Here is a 21412-nt window from a genome sequence, read left to right as displayed (position 1 = left end):
ATCGCCCGCTCCCTTTTGCCATAATTCAGCCATCTTGTCATGAACAGTGGGATTAATGGTCATCATTCCTTGGAGCGGTGCACCTGCATGGCTTTGTCCACGAAACCATTCCCTTGATTTTTGGCCATCTATACGCGCACCTGGATACCCGCGCATCTGTCCCCCAGACTGCTTTATCGTCCCTCTCTCTCTTTCAACTAGTTGGAGCGATGAGACCCTCCTCGGAACGGTTAGTCAGGCGGTCGGCCTGCCCGTATAGAGCTTCAGGCGACTGTCATTCACTCTTCTCGGGAAGGGGTCTCCGTTGAGCTTAGCCAGCTGAACTACGGCCCCATCAGTTGCTTCTTTAACGACATAAGGTCCCAACCAATGCATGCGGAGTTTACCTGCGAATTTCTCGAACTTATTGTCATATAACAATACGAGATCATCCTTCTTGAACATGTGCACCTTGATATGGCGATCATGCCATGCTTTCTCACGCTGTTTTTGTATCTGCTGATGAAATCCCGCCAGAAATCGTTCTTCGTCTAGTTCGTCGAGTTGTACGAGCCTTTCCTCCAAGGCCCCACGATCTGCCATTCCTGTAGCTGCTGTAATCTGCAGACTGGGCACGATATATTCCATAGGCATCACAACCTCCTTACCATAGACTAGTCAAAACGGTGTCTGGCCTGTCGACTTTTTGCATGTGGTTATGTATGCCCATAGCACAGCAGGGATGCGTAAGTCCCAATCATTCTGTTGCGCATTGCAGATCTTAGTTAGCGTGGTTTCCAATTTTTTTTGAATGCCTCAACGGTCCCATTTGCTTGCAGATGGTATGGCGTGCTTTGTTGGTGATATATCTGGAATTCCTCAGTGAGCGCGCTGATGGTTTCGTTCAAAAAATGCATTCCTCGATCACTCATGAGAATCTTAGGACACCCAAACCTGGTCAACACATTCTTGAACAAGAACTTTGCCACTGTCATGGCTGTGCAATCCTTATCTGGGTGTGCTTCTGCCCAGCGGGTCGAGTATTCGGTCGCAGTGATAATATAGCGCGCGCCCGTCTTCCCTCGTGGTTCAATAGGCCCGATGAAGTCGATCGCCCATTTCTCAATGGCTGTAGTGTTGCCTGTGGTTGAAGTGGCATTTCATCCCTTCATGACGGCTTTCCTGTTCGTTGGCATACATCGCAGGCTCGAAAGTATGCTCTCAAATCTTGATGTAGGGTGGGCCACCATAATCCAGTGCGAAGAACCTTCTGGGTTGTGGCGCGGCTCGCATAATGTCCGCCAGCAACCCCTCCATGTGCTTCGGCAAGGATATGTTCTCGCTCAAAATCTGGTACATATTTGCGTAATATCTCATCATGGCCCATCTTGTAGAGATGGCCAGCAATCACAGTGAAATCTGCTACTCGTGTCATCAATTCCTTCTTTTGTTGCACAGAATACCCCTGCGGCGTAGTGTCGGTAGTCAAAAAATAGATTATATCTTCAAAGTGGCCATCCCCAATGCGTACTACATACAACTGGGCATCCGAGAGTCCTTCTTCTAGATTCGTGGGTTCCTCGCCCATCTCAATCCGGGATAAGTGGTCTGGACCCGCATTCAGACATCTTGGCTTTACAACAACCTCAAAATCATATTCCTGAAACAACAGCAACCATCGACAGATGCACCCCCCCAACACAGGCTTATTCACTAGGTATTTTAGCACAGAGTGATCAGTATACATCTTAAAATGTCCTCCAAGCAAATAGTGACGATACTTCTGGAGTGCGTACACCATCGCCAATCCCTCTCGCTCAGTAGTAGAGTAATTCTTCTCAGCTTTCGATAACCTTCGACTTGCAAACGCAATCGGGTGGTCAACTCCCTCCGCTCCTTCCTGAGTAAGTACTGCTCCTAACGCGATATATGACGCGTCGACATGCACATGGAACTCCACGTCCCATTTTGGAAATATCAAGATAGGGGCAGATGCCATTTTTTCCTTTAGCAATTCCAGGCTTTTGTTACATTCCTCGTTCCAGCAATACGTGACATCCTTTTTTAACAACTATTCCATTGGAGCCGTGATCTGGGCGTATCCTTTTATGAACTTTCGATAGTACCCCGTGTGTACCAGTGTAGCTGCTTGACACTGCGCGATGCTTGCAGACCTAGTATGACAACGATCTTTGCCGGATCCACCATCAAGCCTTGCCTACAAACTACGTGACCCAGCAATTTCTTGAAAGGAACAAGGAACGTACACTTCGTTAGATTGAGCGCAATCTGGTGTCGACAGCAGGTATCTAGCATTAATCGTAAGCTCTCAGTATGTTTCTTAACCAGGCCAAAGACGGTCCAATCGTCAAGATAGACTTCCAAGAATTTATGCATAAATTCCTTGAATGTAGCTACCACAATGTAGGAAAATATTGCCGGCACGTTCTTCAGCCCAAATGGCATCACCGTATATTGAAAACAACCCCATTCCGTAGCAAACGTTGTCTTGCTTTGATCTTCCGACACGATCTTGATCTGATGGTATCCAGAGAACCTATCCGTAAAGGAATACGGTTCCTGCCCGCTCACATTTTCTAAGACTTCATCGGTAAAAGGTGTGGGAAATGGATCGTTAACACAGGCATCATTGAGTTTCCGTAGAATCATGTAGATGCGGATCTCACCCTTCTGTTTCTTCTCCTATACCACCATTGAACTTACCCAATTAGACTCCTCGATTGGTTCAATGATCCCAGCTGCCAACATCTTGTCAAGTTCTTCTCGTACTTTTGCTTTGTATTTTGGATTCAATCGGTAAGATCGCTGCTTTACTGGCTTCGCGTCAGGCTTTAGAGTTATCTTCATCATTCCTAGTTCGCCTCGAATCCCTTTCAACTCCGTAATCTTGGTAGGGAAAAGGTCTCGATACTCCCAGAGTAGCTCAATGACCTTTTCCACTGTAGCGTCGTCCCAGTAGTCCCCAAGCGTAGCATACTTTGGTTCTTCCTCTGTTTTGATATTCACTTGCTTCGTTCTTAATGGCGCTGCGACGTCTGGATCTTCTATTTTGGGGCTGTGCACTTCTCGACTCTCTTCGGATTCTGGTATATTGATATCACGCGGATCCTCCTTGTCACTTTCTGCTTTTACATTATAACATTCCAAGGCTCGACTCAACTATCGCAACCAGTCTGATTGCACAACTTCTTCCGGTTCTAGCAGCATCTTGAAAATAACGGTCTTTACTAGCTTTAGTGTATCATCCACTGAATACATCCATTGATCCTCAAAATGAAATGTTGATAGAAACCTTTCGCGTAAGCATGTCGAAGCTCTATTTCAGTATACCAATTCCTTGGGATGACACCTAGGGTATGATAGAATAGGTGCACCCATTTTGGTTGCGGTTCCTCGCCATAGGCTTTGGTTGATTTGCTCAGGTGTATATGCAGATTCTCTCATCCATCATATTTATCCATTAGTTGCAGTGCTGGCTTCCCAAATCATATCTGCATCATGTGCTTACAGCTTCACCAACCTGTGAAGGTTCCTTCATGGGTACCCCACCATAGCGCCGTGTCGTGTGCAATGCCCATTTGATCGCATCAAACCGCTGGTACTCTGGTACTGTGCTCTCAAACTTCTCCAGGAATTCATTTACTATTGTGAGCCCATCATACATCGGCAGCTTGCAGTACCAGGCTTTAACGCAGTACACAGATTTTTTCAGCATATTACAGTTTAAAGTAGTTTCCCTATTCATTCTGTTCCGCCATTGCTCACCTTCTTCCTCCGAATCATCGATGTATGGTTCTGCGTAACCCTGTGAAATTCTCCTTTCTTCCATTACCTCACCCTTTTTTTCCCTTTGTGCAACAATTTGGTAGATGCAATCTAATGCTTTGTCCTGCTCGTTGTCATGCACAGGTTTCGTGTAGTGGGGTCCCTCTGTCGGATCTAGCAGAACAACTATGCGGCGTGACGTTTTCTCAAATATCATCTTCCTTCGCTTGAAATTAATAATCCCATTCATGTAGATGGCCCAATATATTCCCAGCAATGCGGGGTACAGGCTTTTTTCATCCACTATCTCAATAACTTCGAAGTCTGTTCTAGTGCTCGCACCATCTAGGTCTATGGTGATGCCTTGCAGCCTACCCATGGGCAAAATCTTCTACTGATTTGCCATCCGTAATTGGATTGGAGACCTTTGGAGTGGGGGCTTGCCGATACACTCCCACATCTATTTAGGCAAGATGTTTGCATCCGAACCGAGGTCCAGAATGACCTAACCCATCTCATAGTCGCCAATCCACATTGTTAACTGCATTTCTTGTCCAGTCCGCGACGTATGCCTCCCCATTCATCGGACTATGTGAGGATCTCCCCATCCTGCCAATCTGTTAATCAACTCATGCAGTCCTTTCACTGCCCTATTATCGTGAAGTAACTTCATGCAGGTTTGTAGAAAAGTTGTCAACGTTGAGGGACCTTTATATGGCTCAGACTGATCCCCTTCTAAGGTTGCATTGCCCCTTAGTACCATATTTACTTTAGATTCTTCATCGTGTGGTTTGTCCCTTATCATCTGCGCATTCTGTGTCATTGTAGGAGGTGTTGTCCTTTTCTCCCGAATCTGTGCTAGCAACATAGGGCAATCTAGCAATTCATGGTCGAATTGCTCGCAATATGGACATGATGTTCGAGTTGGATTTGTGCAATCCCGCGGGTAATGTCCTGGTCCTCCACAATTGTAACAAATTAGCTATCCTTGACCCCTTCCTGGTCCCATTCCACCCCATCCTCGACCTCGTCCTTGGAATCCACCACGCGCAAATGTTGCAATTGGGTTTTGATCTCACCCCTCAATGTGCATTAAGTTGCTAGATGCCTTATCCAACATCCGACAATCTCTGTCCTCCTCACCCACCGATCTACAAAAGTTGCAAAAGAGCTGCTGGGGGGTATGATTGTATTTTGACAACAAGTGGCAATTATTTGTGTTGTGTTTTCCTCCTACTTGACAGATTGCGCACCAGAGTGGGGCGATCACGCTCGACCCTGCCTGTGCCTCTGGTCACAATGGTGCTGGTCCCCTTATGATCACAAGATTCACTGCGACTGGAAAATGGTCTTTATCATGTCCTTGGCCCCTACATTTGATGCACCAAACTTCTTCCTGAACTTTTGGCGCTTGGTCTTGTTTTAACTTATGTATTTCCAAACACAAATTTTGGACCTGCGCTTGGATTTGCTGAACTCCCAACCCTGGGTCCTATACCGAGGTTTTGTGTAGCTGCATTGCTACCTCCAGTGCTTTTGCTTGGGTTGAGATCTTCTGTTGTGACAGGGCCGACTTTAGATATGGCGTTAGTGATGCGATGAACCAAGTGCAGTGTTGTGCATCCCTCAGGGTCACATTGGCCTCGCGAATAGTGCTTTTCAACCTCTGATCCAATTCCCGTGGGGTCTCACCAGGCATAATCGTGATTTATTTGAATCCTACGACTGACTGTGATTCTGATTTTGGCCGGTTGAACTCCTTCTTTAATTCAGTGTAGATGTCCGCTATCCCCGCCGTTGGGTTGCTGCCTGAATACTTCATATACCATGTTAGTGTTCGGTCTTGCAGTGTGCTGACTAAGATGGCTTTCTTGATATTATCATTCGTGATCTACTAATCATTCCATATCGAATTCAATACAAATCAGAACTTTTCCAGGTCTTCACTTCCTGCTCCCTTGAATATTGGTAACTGGATGGCGCTCACCATTGCTACCGTCCTGATCTTTCACCACTCTTTCCTCTAGCGTCCCTGCCTTTCACACCAGACACCCCTTAGGCAGATCCCGGTCCTGGCAACGGAACCGTTTATTGGCTTATATGGGCTTGTTCCAAGTTCAGAAGAATTATTTAGCCAAACAAATCCTGTAGCTACCAGCCCTTTCGGCAACAGCCTGCGAAGCGCGGACTAAGGTCTCACTAGAGGTAGCAGGGGAGGGTGCTAGAACCAGGTTTCCGCACCCTGGGGATGTCTTGGATGTGGTTTGGGGCTCACGCACTGTTTTGCAGCCTCATGCTACGCTAGATCCGTGTAGATTGGAATACCCTTATCGCGCTTATTATAGATTGAATCACTTATTACTGGTTTGATCTAGTTAAAGCAGTCTTTAAGCAAACATTTATTACTTTTGGTTACTTCGCGCATCAAGATTAACCCAGTTCACATGTATTTGACCATAGGAAATGTAGAAATCATAAAATAGTAAAGTTGCAATCAACAAAGAATTCAGAAGAAACTTATCTTTATTATCAATCTTCAACAATACATCCAGATCCACCCATGCGCACTCAACTGCAGGGGTCCACACACATAGCTGCGGACTTTCCAGGCCTCTGCGCACATTGATGTAGAGCCTCTTCCTTCTACCCTACTCCCTCGACTCTGACTTACAAATTCTCCCAGATTATTCACCCATTACATATTCGGATCGAAAAAACCCAAATTGAACTATCTTTCCCTCATAGAGCCTCACTCTATTTATACTTTCCCTTGGCTCGCGATCCCACCTCCGGCCGACTCTATTACTATTTCTTTACATTATTTTCAGGTGCACTACCCTTTGACTCGAACTACTATGGTTCGTGCTCCACACTTTCTGTAGAGTCTTTTACCCTAATATTACCCAAAATTCCGAGCTTCGCACCCCATACTCGTTCCACGGGGCTTGCGCTACCCAACAAGACCTTGTTCTTCCCTTTTCTTTCGTGGTGGAGTTAATTTTAATAAGGGGTAATTAATTAGTAACTCATCCCTAATGTAAGGTCCATAATAGCCTCAATCATTATCAATTTATCAACCTCTCTTTCCATGTCTCCATCTTTATTATTTATACACTCAACAAATTAGCAATTCGGTCTTATAGTAGGGTCCCTTCCCTTACTATTGTTTATAAATCCAATGATATTTTTGTGTGTGTATGCACGTCGATCTATATACATAAGATGACCTCTATTCATTTCTTTTCCACTTTCCAATTGGAGATTATATGTATACATATTCAAATTTAGACCATATGATGAAATGTTAGGCTTATATTCTTCCAGCCTTCTCCATTCACCACTGTAATATGATGAACCATAATATGGAATTAATCTCCTAGTGGTTTGTTGTGAATTGTTTCTATGTTTAGATCCCACATGGACATTTTGGATAATAAGGAGGCGTGGATTCACTCCATGAATATTTGAGGGTCATATCATGTAGTTGTATCCCTAAAATTGAAACTACTTATACACTCTAGGTAGTTGTTGATCACTAGGCCAAGCACAATATAGTCGACAATCAAATTTATCTTTCTAAATTGATCTCAAAATCGAGGGCAAGTCATCATATCCATCACATTCATCCTCATATGGTATGTAGTCCACCTTCCCCTTATCTTTAAGAACATTATACATTTTTAAACTGGCTCTTGTTATCTTACTTGTTTTCATCAATTCCTCATCTTCTGAGATTGTATATGTGCACACATTTTTGTTAGATATATTATTATATAAATGATCATCACCCTCTAGGTTGGAATTCAGTGCTCTAGGAAACTTTAAGTCAAGAACTTTATCCTACAAGTAATCACTAAGAAAAAAATTAATTATTTAAATATTATAAAACAATTTTTAAAAGAAGAATACACATTATTTATATGAAATTGGAAAATTCCTTACCATAATTCCCATTGGATTCAAATCAATTATAGGAGGCATACTACCCACTGTAAGGTCATAATATATGTAATATCTTTGTACAATCACTCGTTTGAATTGTTTCTTTCCATGACATACAAAATGTCCGCAAACAACAATTTTCTCAAGTATTCATCCCATGTACTATAGTCTTGACTAACCTATTGTTTAGTGCAATCATTTGTTGTGTTTCCAAGATCCATTGTCCTATCCTCTTCCAAATATTGTCCTCTACATGATTTAAATTTTCTAGGTCCATGTCAATATACATATCTTTTTCTTTTTCTAGTTGAAGGCTCAGGTTCTGAATTTGTTCCAATCTCCATCTAAAATAATCAACAACATGCATTAATTTATTTCAAGCTTAGATAATACACTATAAATTTTAATAATATCGTGAAAAAATATGGACATATCAAAAAATGCCATTATATCAATTTTTCATAAGTTAAGTCAAAATTTGAGTACCTAATGTCGTGCATCATCCATTATGTCCTCATTTGATATTATGTGATATGTTTCCATGGCCTCATTTGGCTCCTTCAATACACAACATAGTTAATAATGTTTAGTACTCCATTTATATCATTTTAATGAATATATTATCTAACACAAAAATTCACTTTAGTCACATATTTGACATATTGATGTCATGTTAATTTGGAGTCGAAAAAAAAATAATTTTATGATGCTAGGTAAATACATTGAGCCAAACTTTTGACAAGAAAAGTATGCAACATCCTTATCCCACATGGCCATCCTAATTTTCAAACATTTCCCTTGATCATAGAATCATATTTAATCACCATTCCTATGCATTTTCAACCAATAAGTTTGACATGAAAGGCCTCATGGAAAAAAATGACTTTCTCTCCTCTATGTTGTAGTATTTGTGAATTAATAAATACCTTCCTCCTTCGGTTAAGGTTGCTTTGTCTTCTTACTTGTATTGTATTTGCAGAGTCCATTGTCATATATTATTCAAACCACTTTCCTTTTTTGTGATTTAGTAGTTATATGTCATCCACATCATATGTCCATGGCCTCCTCTCAATCCTGTAATACACAAAAATGGCAATAATTTATAGTACATTTATCAAATTAGCCAAAAACTGAAGCCTTGGCGTGCATTTTAGTGAAGCAAGACAATTTTGGCCTACTTCACAAAAATGCATGCCCAAATTTAATTACAAGGACAAATTGAATTATTCAGATTGGAAAATACCTTTTTACACATAACTAAAATTAAATTTGCACATGATAATTTATGTTGTGGAAGAATATGCCAAATTGGATAGATTTCGTAGGGTTAAATTCAAGGTTTGTGTGCCTCAAATAAATGCACACTAGGACCTATACTTAATTTGACTACACGATATTTATATCTACCCATGAACATAGTATGAAAAAATATGAACTTCTAGGTCAAACCAATTGCACTCTTGGTATCGAAATTTGAAATGGGACATGATTGGAAAATTCCTAACCTTAGGATATAACCTTGCATTTTGTCTGACAAATATCCAACATAACTATGTTTCTCACTTATACACAACTTTCCCATAAGGAAATTCGAAGCAAAAATTAGAATTTTGTATGAAATATGAAGTATAAATATTTAAGTTCAAAGTGAAGATATAAGAATGTAAATTGTTGTAAAATAATCAAATAAACAATCTACAATTTGAATCAATCAAATTTTCCAATAAATGAAGTTTGGGCATTCATTTTAGTGAAGCAAAGCAATTTTGGCTTGCTTCACAAAAATGCACACCAAACCTTCATTTCAAGGCCAAATTTAATGATTCAACTTGGAGAGTATTTTTTTACTCATAAGAAACATTACTACAATTATTGTTTTCTAATTTATGTATCTGAAGCTTGAATTTAATGTAAATGAAATTACTGGAGCAATCATAGTTCACGATGTCTCCCAAAAGTTTCAACAATTTGTGAACAACATCAACTCATTGGAAGCAAATTAGTGTGTAAACTTATTAATTAAATAGTATACAATTTGAATCAATAAAATTCACCAAGAAATGAAGCTTGGGCGTGCATTTTACTCAAGAAAGGCAATTGGTTTGCTTCACAAAAATGCACACGGAACCTTCATTTCAAGGAAAAATTGAGTGCCTCAACTTGGAGATTATTTTTTTACTCATAGGTAACATTAATATAATTAAATATTTTTCATATTTCACAAATATATTTTTTTTGTTCAAGAATACTCCAAATTGCATGATTTTCTTAGGGTAAAAGGAAGGATTTGTGTGCCTCAACATTTCTACCAAGATTAGATAATACACTATAAATTTTAATAATATCGTGAAAAAATATGGATGCAAAAAATGCCATTATATCATTTTTTCCTAAGTTGAGTCAAAATTTGAGTAGTTGATGTCCCAAGTCATCCACTGTGTCCTAATTTGATATGACATTATCTGTTGCCATGGCCTCATCTGGCTCCTGTAATACACAACATAGTCAATAATGTTTAGTACACCAATTATATCATTTCAATGAATATGCTATCCAAAAAAAAACTTCGCTTTAGTCATATATTTGACATATGGATATCACGTTAATTTGGAGTTCAAGAAAAATAATTTTATGACCCTAGGTATATACATCGAGCCAAAATTTCAACAATAAAAGTATCCAACATCTCTATCCCATGTGGCCATCATAATTTTCAAACATTTCCCTTGATCATAGGATCACATTTAATCACCATTCATGTGCATTTTCAACCAATAAGTTTGACTTGGAAGGCCTCATGGAAAAAAAGTGAATTTCTCTACTCTATGTTGTAGTGTTTGTGAATTCATAAAGACCTTCCTCCTTTGGTTGAGGTTGCTTTGTCTTCTTAACTGTATTATATCTACATATTTCGTTTTTATATCTTCTTTGTCCCACTTTCCTCTCTATGATTTAGTAATTATACGTCATCCACGTCCAATGTCCATGGCGTCCTCTAGATCATGTAATACACAAAAATGGTAATAATTGTTAGTGCACCAATAAAATCCAATTATTAGTGATGAAAACAATACATGTATGGGAAAAATGACTAGTATACTATATTTTGAATAGAGTATAATTTATCCTTACAACATAAATATTAATTGAAATTAACATTTTTTCACCATATAACGCATTCTACTACTCATGTGTATATCAATTTTATTTCATTCCTCATTTATAACTTACTTTATGAAATCATTTTAGAGCTAATTAAATTACTCTATAGTGAATGTAGTGGATTATTGAAATCATGGTTATTCTACTGAATGTATTCTCAGTTAATATTTGATTTATTTGACAAAAAATTTATATTGTTGTAACTTTTCTATGTCTAGTTCTTCATGGAAAAGAATAAATTGATGTCTCTAGATGAGGTGGCATTTGCACGTCAACTGGATCACATTATGATACTTGAATCAGCATGAAAGTTGGCCATAGGCCAATAGAAATTTAAAAATTTCTATAGGCCAAAAATTTGAAATTAAATACTTGACAACTATTGAACTAAAAAAAATAAAACTCTTTCTTTCTCCTCTGAGAATTTTTTTCACTATTGATAGGCCCAAACCTAGAAAGAAAAAAAAAGGCTTCTCTTCCCCCTCCCAGTTCTCGATCTGGGACATCTAGCTCTTCCTCACGATTGCTCTCATTAGCATAAGAATATGGGCATGGATCACTCTCGCAAATGTAGATTGGCCATTGTCAATGAATACATTTGTGTTTCAATTGTAGTTTGTGGGTAGGTGATGGTTGGACAAGGATGCTAAGGGAATCACGTGTTTTGATTTAACTATTTTATGCAGTTTGTGTGCCTATGCTGGTTGCATGGGAATGCCAAGGAAATCCTATGCTTTTCATTCTATAATATCAACAATCTATTTTTTTTCATGTGAGATATATATTATGTGATGGTCACTTAGATGCCAAGTGCATCGTATGTTTTTCCCTGATTAATTTAGGCAATTGTGTGTGTTTTATTGTCGGATTGCTTACATCGGCTAGAATTTCCCCTCTTCATGTAGTGTGATCTCCTTCCTTACACACTATTTTCTTTGGCTTGCCTCAATAGATAGGATTTGTTAGCCCAACCTCAAAATGTCGAGCAGGGGGAAGGGAGAAGACAATGGACAAAATGTGGTAAGTCATTGTGAAATTATAGATATGTAATTGTTTAAATTTTTCTTTTCTTTTTAGTTTTTTTTTTTTTTTAATTCCAAAATAATTGAAAAAATATATATTTTTTGTATATCTAGGGACATGAGACTAACGAGGAGAAAGAGGCCTTGGCTTTGATTTTAGGGATGGATACACTTAACAAACTTGACAGTGTAGTCTGGAAAATTATTTCTAGATACGTAGAAAAATGATCAACTAAAAACACTAAAACATTGCAAGTACATCAACCATTCTTGGAGCAAGAAGAAGATCAAGGAGGAAATCAATAAGCATAAACACTAAGAATTTGGAATAGGAAATAGAGACTTCCAAAGCCCAATCCACTCATAGGCACAAATCTCTTCTTCCACCATGCCATGTTATGAATCTTGCATTGGTAACGATAATACAATGATATAATATGGTCTCGTTTCAGGTGATATCAATAGATAAGATGCCAAGAAAGTTATTATGAATAGGTTGAAGGAATCATGCCATCAATGGTTCAAATACCATCTCCATCTTCCACTCTCAAAGATGTTAGTGCACCTACATAAAGCAATAATTTGTGACATGGGGACTGAGTTTTGTGTAGTTTGGTCTATAAAAAAGGTTAAAATACAAATGCCTCAAAACTGTAAAATATTTAGGTGCAATAAAAGAAAGAAGATCCAAAAATTCCTGCTCGAGCAAAGGCTCAATAGAAGGTCAGTTGACGTAAGTTTAAAAGTATGGAAAGAACTTGTAAAAATGTATAAGAAGTTATATGAACAAAGGAAGTATGGTGAGGAAAGTACCAAAGTATTTGAATTTGATCATAAGATTATATCAAATTTCTTAAATGATTTTGATATTTCATTTTTACAGAGTTAAATTCAATTAGTATATGTTTCACGACAAGGCCTCCAAGGCTAGGATTGCAAAACAGAGTGCCACACATCACAATGGAAAGAAAGGTCTAGAGTCCTTGATTTGTACTTTTGTAAGTAGATTTAATATGTGAAATGATATCTATTTTTTTATTTCCTAGAAAAAAGTAAATGATTTCATATTAATTAGTTTAACTAGTCCATGTGCCATGTTTTGATAGGAGGACAAATATAGTCGTTATCCAACAAACTTCAAAAAGGACATGTTACAAAACAAAAAGTGGACCAACTTTGTTATATGGATAGAGAAAAAGGTATCAATAGTTTACGTTCAATAAGTTACTCGGAAATGTTTGTGTTTTTATGTCAAATTGCATTTCTTGCAACATATAATAGAGGCAACATACTCTTTTTTTCCATATTTAGCCAATGAAAAGTGTTATACATTCTAATTGTAAAACTAGTTGGAACATGTTAGGATAAATGACATCCTCATAGGGTAATATATCATTGGAATGTTTCCCACCATACGTTTCATTAAATAACTAAGGTATTTGAATTCTTCACTCTTCCAACTCTTCATTACTCTTCATTTGGGATTCCATTTGGGTACTAATGTAGACCATGGCCTTATGTAGGCATTCTAATTGTTTGGCTAGGTGTCTCATCACCTTCCTTATCTCATGCATCTTGTCATTATAACACCATCCAGGAGGAGGATAGTTGGTCATGGCATGATTGTATCTAGGAATTTCCAAAAATCCAAGACTCCAAGTATTTCCAAAGTTAAAACTACCACCATATAGGAAAAATAAAACAATAAGAAGGTTGGAGGGAAAAATCCATTTTGAATAATTGACAAGCCCAATCAACTCAAAATTCACTTTAAAATACAAATAGAAAAAAAAAAATTACAAACCTGTCCATATTTTCAATAGATAAAATAAGTTCATTACCATCCATAGGCGACCTATAATTTTGTCTCTCTCCCCACATGGACTTCCAATTTACGAATCAGATTCGAAAACAATATAATTTATTACATTTTTCAAAATTTACTCAAGCATATTCATCATTAACCTAACAATGTTAATTTTCTTAGGGATAAAAGTCTCTGTTGTAAAATAATTTAATTTTAAAACATTTTCAACATTTTCACATTTCAATAACCCCATATCATCATAAGAAATTATGTAGAGAGAACATTAGCAATAATTATGTAGTGGAAGATTCATATGTCTCCCATGATATCTTTGTCATAGTTCTATCATGATACCTCTGTCATAGGGCTCAACATATCTCCTTCATATCTTTATCATAATATTTTCTCATATCACAGATAAGAAGGAAAAAAGAGGTCATTGTCATGCCTAAGAACCGATGTCCATTAGGGCACTGTTGCACCATGTTTCCCCCTCGATACATTTCTTGGATGAACAAAACTAGTCCCAAGATATCCACGGAACTGCTTAGAACTTAAAAAAAAAAAAATTTACAATACAATTTTTTTAAATGTGCCAAGAGATGTTATATTTCTTGTGTAACATAACCTAATCTTGGAAATGAATATTTATACCAGATTAGCCTTATATTAGCAATTTTTGGCATTAATTAATTTTCTCAAAATAAGAACTAAAAGAGGCTATGGTTTTATTGTCGTTGTTATAACACCCTCCAAAATTTTGCTACACTTAAAATTTGGAGGATACCTACTATCATACCAAGTGTTACTTTTTGTCGTCAAGTGTCGTTTAATGTTATTAAACATGTTTTTAAGTGTCAATATTATTTCCTAAGTGTCGTCAAGTCATTAAGAACATCTCTAGTGCACTTCATAGTTGTAGTATATTTAATAGTCACAAAATGACACTTTTGGTCACCATCACACATACTTTGTCTATCATGCTTGGAGAGATTTTGTGAAATACAATTTCAATGTATAATTCTCATTATCAGGTCCTTTCTATGTTTTACTAATGCTTTGGTATGTGTTGCACTTGGTTTTACCCATAACTCATTGTGTTTTCCCATGTTTCACCCTCTAGACTTAGACAAATTTTCAACTTCACAAACATGCCCACTAGGAAAGGGAGAGCACACAACTCACTTCCAAGGTTCAATCAGAACCCTCTTAATTGTTGAGAATATTCCCTATGCCCAAGCTAAGCCCTCCCTCCCTCTGTAGTACATAGTGCACCCTCAAGCATTAATCCTTCCCTATCCTTCCAAACTGCACCTTCCTTCAAGCCTCTCTCCTAGTTGAGTGCACAATGTAACAAAATTGGACATAAGACCTTCGTTAAGCCTTAACACTAGGTCCTATGCCCTCCTTATGACCCATACCTCCCCAGTTGAGTGCATGGCACATCAAAAGTCATCATTGATCCTTCCTTGTCCATTGAGAGTATTCTTTGCGGTCTCCATCAACACTCCTCTTCCCAACAAAGTGCACAACACATTCTTACTACTCTATACACATCTCCTTGTCTCTTGACAGTGGGCCCTGTGCCCAAAAGCTTCCTCTTCCTTTCCCTAGTGCACTATTGAAAAACAATGAGAAGGTTTGCATGAAACATCATAGAATAAGATATTTCCACACTGATGGTTGCTTTTCATGAGTGATCTTACTTGCAGACACTCTCAAGACAACATGAAAAATATGCATGAGGAGGTTTGTTGAAGGAAGAAGTCCAAGAAAGCATTCAAAGACAAGGAACACATGTTACGACAAGTGTAAACACATTGGATTTAAATGATCAAAGTGATCCATAAAGACTATATATGATATCAAGACCCTTTGGAGGGTAGAGAGAAACATCAATAAGAAATCTGCATCAAGTATTGAAGACATAGGTGGCAACATTATCGCCCCTCGAGAAAATCCATGTCATGAGTCACTATGGAACCAAGTCATTAATGTCAGTGACATGTCATGTTATCATCACATGGTGATGTGGAGATAACGATGTAATTTGGTAATTATTGTAAATTATAAATATGTAGAATTCAAAGAGTCATATATCGATAGAAAAGCTACATGAAGAAGGCCAAGAGTCATATATAATTTCAAAAGTCATTTAGAAGTTAAAAAGTTGTTTTGAAGACCAAAGGTCATATTATAAGTGGAAGGGTAATGTAGGAAGTCCAATAGTCAGGGGATATGAAAGTTCATTCCTCTAGATATAAAAGAGGCCTCCTTACTCAAAGAAAGGACTTTTCACCTTGGCTTCTCCCACAAGGCATTCGAGAGGTAGAGATAGTTATTTTGCAGAGCAAGTAGTGGATCTAATGCGCCACTATTGGATCAAGTGGTGTTCATTATATCATTGTATCTTGGAACTTTTGTGTAATACTTGAAGCCTATTTGGCCAAAACATTTTCATGTGTCTATCAAGGATGTTTTAAGACTATTATTGGATGTTTGTGGTATATATTTACATTCATTCGTACTAAAGGAATTAAACTATTTCAGTGACTTTGGTGCTCATCTTATGGAACATGTGTTGTGCTTATTTTAACACTCGTTGCATCTATGTGAACTAATTCACTTGAAAACTAATGATTCTTTCATATGTTTTTGTATCTCTTACTAGATTAGTACTAATAATTTTATTTTAAGGATTCACTTTTGTTCCATTTCAGTGAAATAAACTTGGTACATCCTAGAATTGAACACTTCATAAAGCACACTTACTTTCTCATTCAGAAGCACATGTGTAATACTTTCTTATGATAATTGCATAAGTCACGAGAAATCTTTAAGAACATGACAGTTGGCCCTTATATCTAGATGGGACTCCTATACCAAATGGTGTGAGGTCTAGTTTGAATTCATATTGGGGAGATCCCATGTATGTTGGTAGGATACAACAACGTCAACATTTTGGTGCTAGAAGGAGGGATGACACCTTTTTATGGCTGATAGTTCACGTGATCCAAATAATTCATCTTTCATGCAAGACATTAATGCACTGGGTTCCATACCAATTCATACTCCAAAGGTAGGAGGGTCTTCTCATCCTAGTCCGGAACAAAATTTTAAAGTTACTTACGATCAACTCTAGACACTTTGGCCTATTATTTTTCAGTTTACAAGAGGTCTTGGGTTACTTCTTATTGCTCATAATCTTCCTCATACTCCTAGAAAGAAAGAAACAACTTATGCTGGTGTATTGGTTTAATTGGTGGAAGATTTGGTTTTTCCACCCTTGAGGAGTTAGAAGATTCTCCAAAAGAATCAGTTCAACAAGGGGACCTTCCACCTATTAGGGAAGGTTTAGAAGGTGATGATGGAGATTTTCCTTTTTCTAATGAATAACAAATAAGGGAAGAAGAGCAACCTGATTATAACAAGGACTTGAATGGTGAAGGGGAAGACTCTTCCAAGTCAGAGCTTGAGGGGGAAGGATAAGGAGAAGGCATGGCTAATGCAAATTTAGATTGGATGGCCTGAGGGCCACTCTTTCTTTTGGGTAATCTTCACGACATGCCTAAACACCTAGAAAATTTTCTTTCAAATTCCAATCCTAACAAGAAGTCTAAAGTTGAAGATCATATTGATGCATTTATAAATGATTGAGGTACGTTTTGATGATGTTGAATGTAGATTTTTTTTCATACACTTTAGAGGGTAAAGCATCAGTATGATATCATAATATTCTAGCTAGTTCAACCCATAAAGGGAGTTTAAGAAGTTTCCTTTAGAAAAGTTTGTTGATGACAATACTCTCACCATGTTGTTAAAACAACTTGGGAACCTCAATATGGGGGACGTAGAGAAAGTAAAGGATTTTAATCAAAGATTTACCAACATATTAAATAAGTTCCCCATAAATGTGCAACCTCATGATACTATCATTAAATATTATTATATACCTACCTTTCCAACCAACGTTTATGTATTCATTAAGAGAGCTGCAAAGGAAACTTTGGGTTTAAATTTTGCAAAAGCCATTCTTTTAGAGCACTTGTGTTCCATTGGAGTGATCGATGATCGTGAGGATTTTAAAGATCCCAAAGATGCTGGAAAGAAAACTCAAGAATCTTCAACCAAAACTAAAGAGAGAGATTCTTTCAAAATGGAAAGCTTGGCCAAATACTTAAAGCTACTTACTAATGAAGTATCTGAGTAAAAGATAAAGTCAAGAGAGGCATCCACCAGTACCAAGTCTTCTAATTCATTGTTTCTTAAAAGAAATAATGACTCTTAACTCGAAAAATCTACTCAGATTTCCAAAATGGTGTTTAATATCAAAATTTTGGGCATGGATAAATTTTGTACTTTCCATCAAGAGAAGCATTCAGAAAAAACATGCCCACAGTGGAATCATAATATGAGCACTATGATGACTAATTTTGTAAACACATTATTAAAAAAGTATAAACATGACCAGATCGAAGAAGAAAATGAACCCACTGTGGCTGAAGAAATTTCAAGTGTTGGATAGTCAGTTAATTTATTTGGTATTATAGTCAATGTTGATAAGAAAGGTGCTAAGGAACCATTGGAAATTGAGCCTCCTCCCCAACCAACAACTAGTCAATATAATTTGAGGAGTAAAGGACCTATCCATGAGAAAGAGCTTAATTTTTTTTTTGTTGAGAAGGATCCTACCACCAACTAGTCCTACTCATAGTACAAAGAACAAGTCTGGAAGTACCTCTTCTTTTAAGAACACTTCCACACACAATAATAACAATTACATCACTCTGGAAGTACCTCTTCTTCTAAGAACACTTCTACAAGCAATAAGAACAATTCCATTGCTTTGGAAGTTTCCAATAGAGCTACACCACTAGATACTTTAGCCCTACCTGTTAGCAATGAAATTTCTGATTATAACAACATTGGGGATATGAGGAGAGCTCATGCCAACATTTCAATATTTGAGCTCACAAGGATAATAAGCTAGTTTGAGTTGACTGTCCAAACATTTTCTTCACAACCTCTGTCAAGTGACAAAGCCTCTGCTTCTCACATTGTGATAGGTAAATATCTTGGCGTTCTCGAATATGTAGTTAGTGTTGTAAATTTAAATACTAACTATCTTCTCCCATTTTCTTCTAACATTTGAAATATTTAATTATAATGTCCATAATTGTTTAATTGATTCTGGTGCATCTACAAATATAATGCCTCTGTTTCTTGCTAAGAGAATTAATGCCAAATGGGATAAAATCGATGCAGAGATTATATAGCTGGAAAAATCACTGTTCTAGGCAATTGGTGAACTAAAAAATGTTATTATTTGTCTATCACCAAACCATAAAGTACATCAATGTATTAATATTGTTAATATGTGAATTCCTGAAGCCTATGGTTTACTTTTGAGTAAATACTAGTGCAGTAAGCTACATGGATACTTTTCAACATACGGGTCACATTTATGGCTTCCTTACAAGGGAAAAAACAATTAGATCTGAGTAGAAAGTGATCCCTATATGAAGTATACCATCACACTGCTTGAGGGACATAATGAGCCAGTGGGCTTTGTAAATACAATTTTCATGAATTGTTTTCTAGAGATTGACCACGGGTGTTATCAAGTGAAATTGTCACTCATCCCATCATATACACAGTTGGATCTCCTTCCTTGTATTCCAACTAGTGCAAATGAATCATGTAATATAGATGTACATAGTAGTAGTATAGGAACTAGATTAGTAGCTACTGATTTTTGGACTTTCTATTTCAATGTTTCTAAGACTCAAGATGGCTTTAGAGTTGGTTGTGTTCTTGTAGATCCACATAACAAGAGGTGCATGTTATCATGTTGCTTTGATTTCAAGTGCACGAACAACACTTTTGAATATGAAGCACTTGACCTAGGACTGAAGATGTGATTCAAAGGTTGTCACTTGTGAGGTACGAAATACTATCCACTATGTTTCACCAAATCTAAGAGACTACCAACAAGAGGTATGGTGACTTATTTCTCATTTTAAGGCACCCAATATTCTTTTTTTTCCTAGGATATGTAATGTTGTCATAGACACTTTGTCCAATGCATCTACAAGGATGTCACCTTTAAGAGGTTTTTCTATAAAGATTATCTATAAGCCATCTACGCCCAATAATGTAACTAAATTTCATGTTTTCAATGACGAACACCAAATACTAAATTTTATGGCTAACACAAGTGTGTTTAAATATGTGGCCATTGAAGAGGATGAGCACGATAAGGTTTTGTTGAAAGAAACTAAAGCAACGAAAGGGAATATTATGCCTAAAGGTGTAGTGTCCCTCGAGAAACTATATGTCCTGCAAAACCATTTTAGAGGACCAATAAACACTAAGACTCAATGCTCCACGTTATCTCATGAACAAGTAAACTTGGGATCCAAATATGATCCAAAGTATGTAAACCTTAGTACACGTTGTTCTCTACAAGAACAACATGGATTTGTGCATCTTTTCAAACAGTACTGTGATGTGTTTTCATGACATACAATGATTTAAATACATATGATACACGTATTATCTAACACATCATTCCTATTAAAGAGGGAATGAAGCCATTTCAAAAAAAGACGAGAAAATTTCATCCAATGCTTGAGCCCCTTATCCAAAAGGAGTTAAGGAAGTTATTGGATGCACAAATCATCTTCAAAGTTAGACATTCAACATAGGTTTCCAATCCAGCCCCTATAAGGAAAAAGTCTAGTGAGATACTCCTATGTGTCGATTTTCGTAACCTTAACCAGGCATCAGATAAGGATAACTACTATGTGTCATATATGGAACAAATACTCCATATGATATCTAGGTAGGAGATGTTATCATTGTTAGATGGATTCTCAAGATATAATCATGCGCTAGTAGTAGAATCAGATCATCTAAAAATCATGTTTAAGACAAAGTGGGGAACATTTTCTTCTAAGCGCATGTCATTTGGACTTATCAATGTTGACACTACATTTCAAAGGGCTATGGACATCACTTTCCATGGCTTAATTGGACAAAGTGTGTTATCCTATTTGGATGATTTAACTGTATTTTCCAATAAGAGCTCAAACCATGTGTGTCATCTAAAGCAGATGTTTGAGTGATGTCGCAAGTATGGGATGAGAATCTTTTGTGTGTCAGAAGGTAATATTTTAGGACATATCATCAATAAAAGTGGAATCAAGGTTGATCAAGAAAGGGTCAAAATTATAGCTCAAATCTATTGTTGGCTTGTATGGGCCTGACCCGGGTTCAAAGGTGATTTAGCCAAGAAAATCCCGATACTACTGGCCCTTTCGGCAACAGTCCGTGCAGCGCGGACTGAGGTCTCACCTGAAGTAGTATGGGAGGGTGCTAGAACTAGGTTTCCACACCCTGGGGATGTCTGATATGTTGGGATTGGTACATGGTCCAAACTTCACGCTCACTGTGCTACGTGTACCAGTGGGCACCTCGCAGTCTGCGATGCTATCTTCGTGCAATCCTATTTGCAACACGATCCTTGTTATTTACCCAAGTCTTGCCTAATTATGCACTGTTAGCTGATTACTTAGATTATTTTCATATATAAGTATTCTGAATCATACAAGCATTTACTCAACTGTGCGCAGTAAATAAACATAGTAAAAGTAATACATAACAACAAAATAATGATTCAAGACTAGATGCACAGAATTAGGATACACTTCTC

The 21412-nt window shown here is 37.5% G+C and overlaps 1 protein-coding gene across 1 annotated transcript; it reads right to left on the bottom strand.

Annotated features, from left to right (window-relative positions):
- Positions 1-234: 234 nt before the first annotated feature.
- On the bottom strand, positions 235-627 carry LOC149161952 (uncharacterized). Its single transcript, XM_089435057.1, has one exon. It carries the CDS (start codon positions 625-627, stop codon positions 235-237), a length of 393 nt encoding a protein of 130 aa, XP_089291183.1.
- Between the last annotated feature and the right edge of the window lie 20785 nt (positions 628-21412).

The sequence above is a fragment of the Pinus tabuliformis genome, chromosome 5_2 (genome assembly GCF_031772625.1).
Source record: "Pinus tabuliformis cultivar Carrire ecotype Pingquan chromosome 5_2, CPIR1, whole genome shotgun sequence".
NCBI lineage: Eukaryota > Viridiplantae > Streptophyta > Pinopsida > Pinales > Pinaceae > Pinus > Pinus tabuliformis.
Note: the sequence above shows the minus strand (reverse complement) of the source record. Positions and strands in the feature narration are given on the sequence as shown.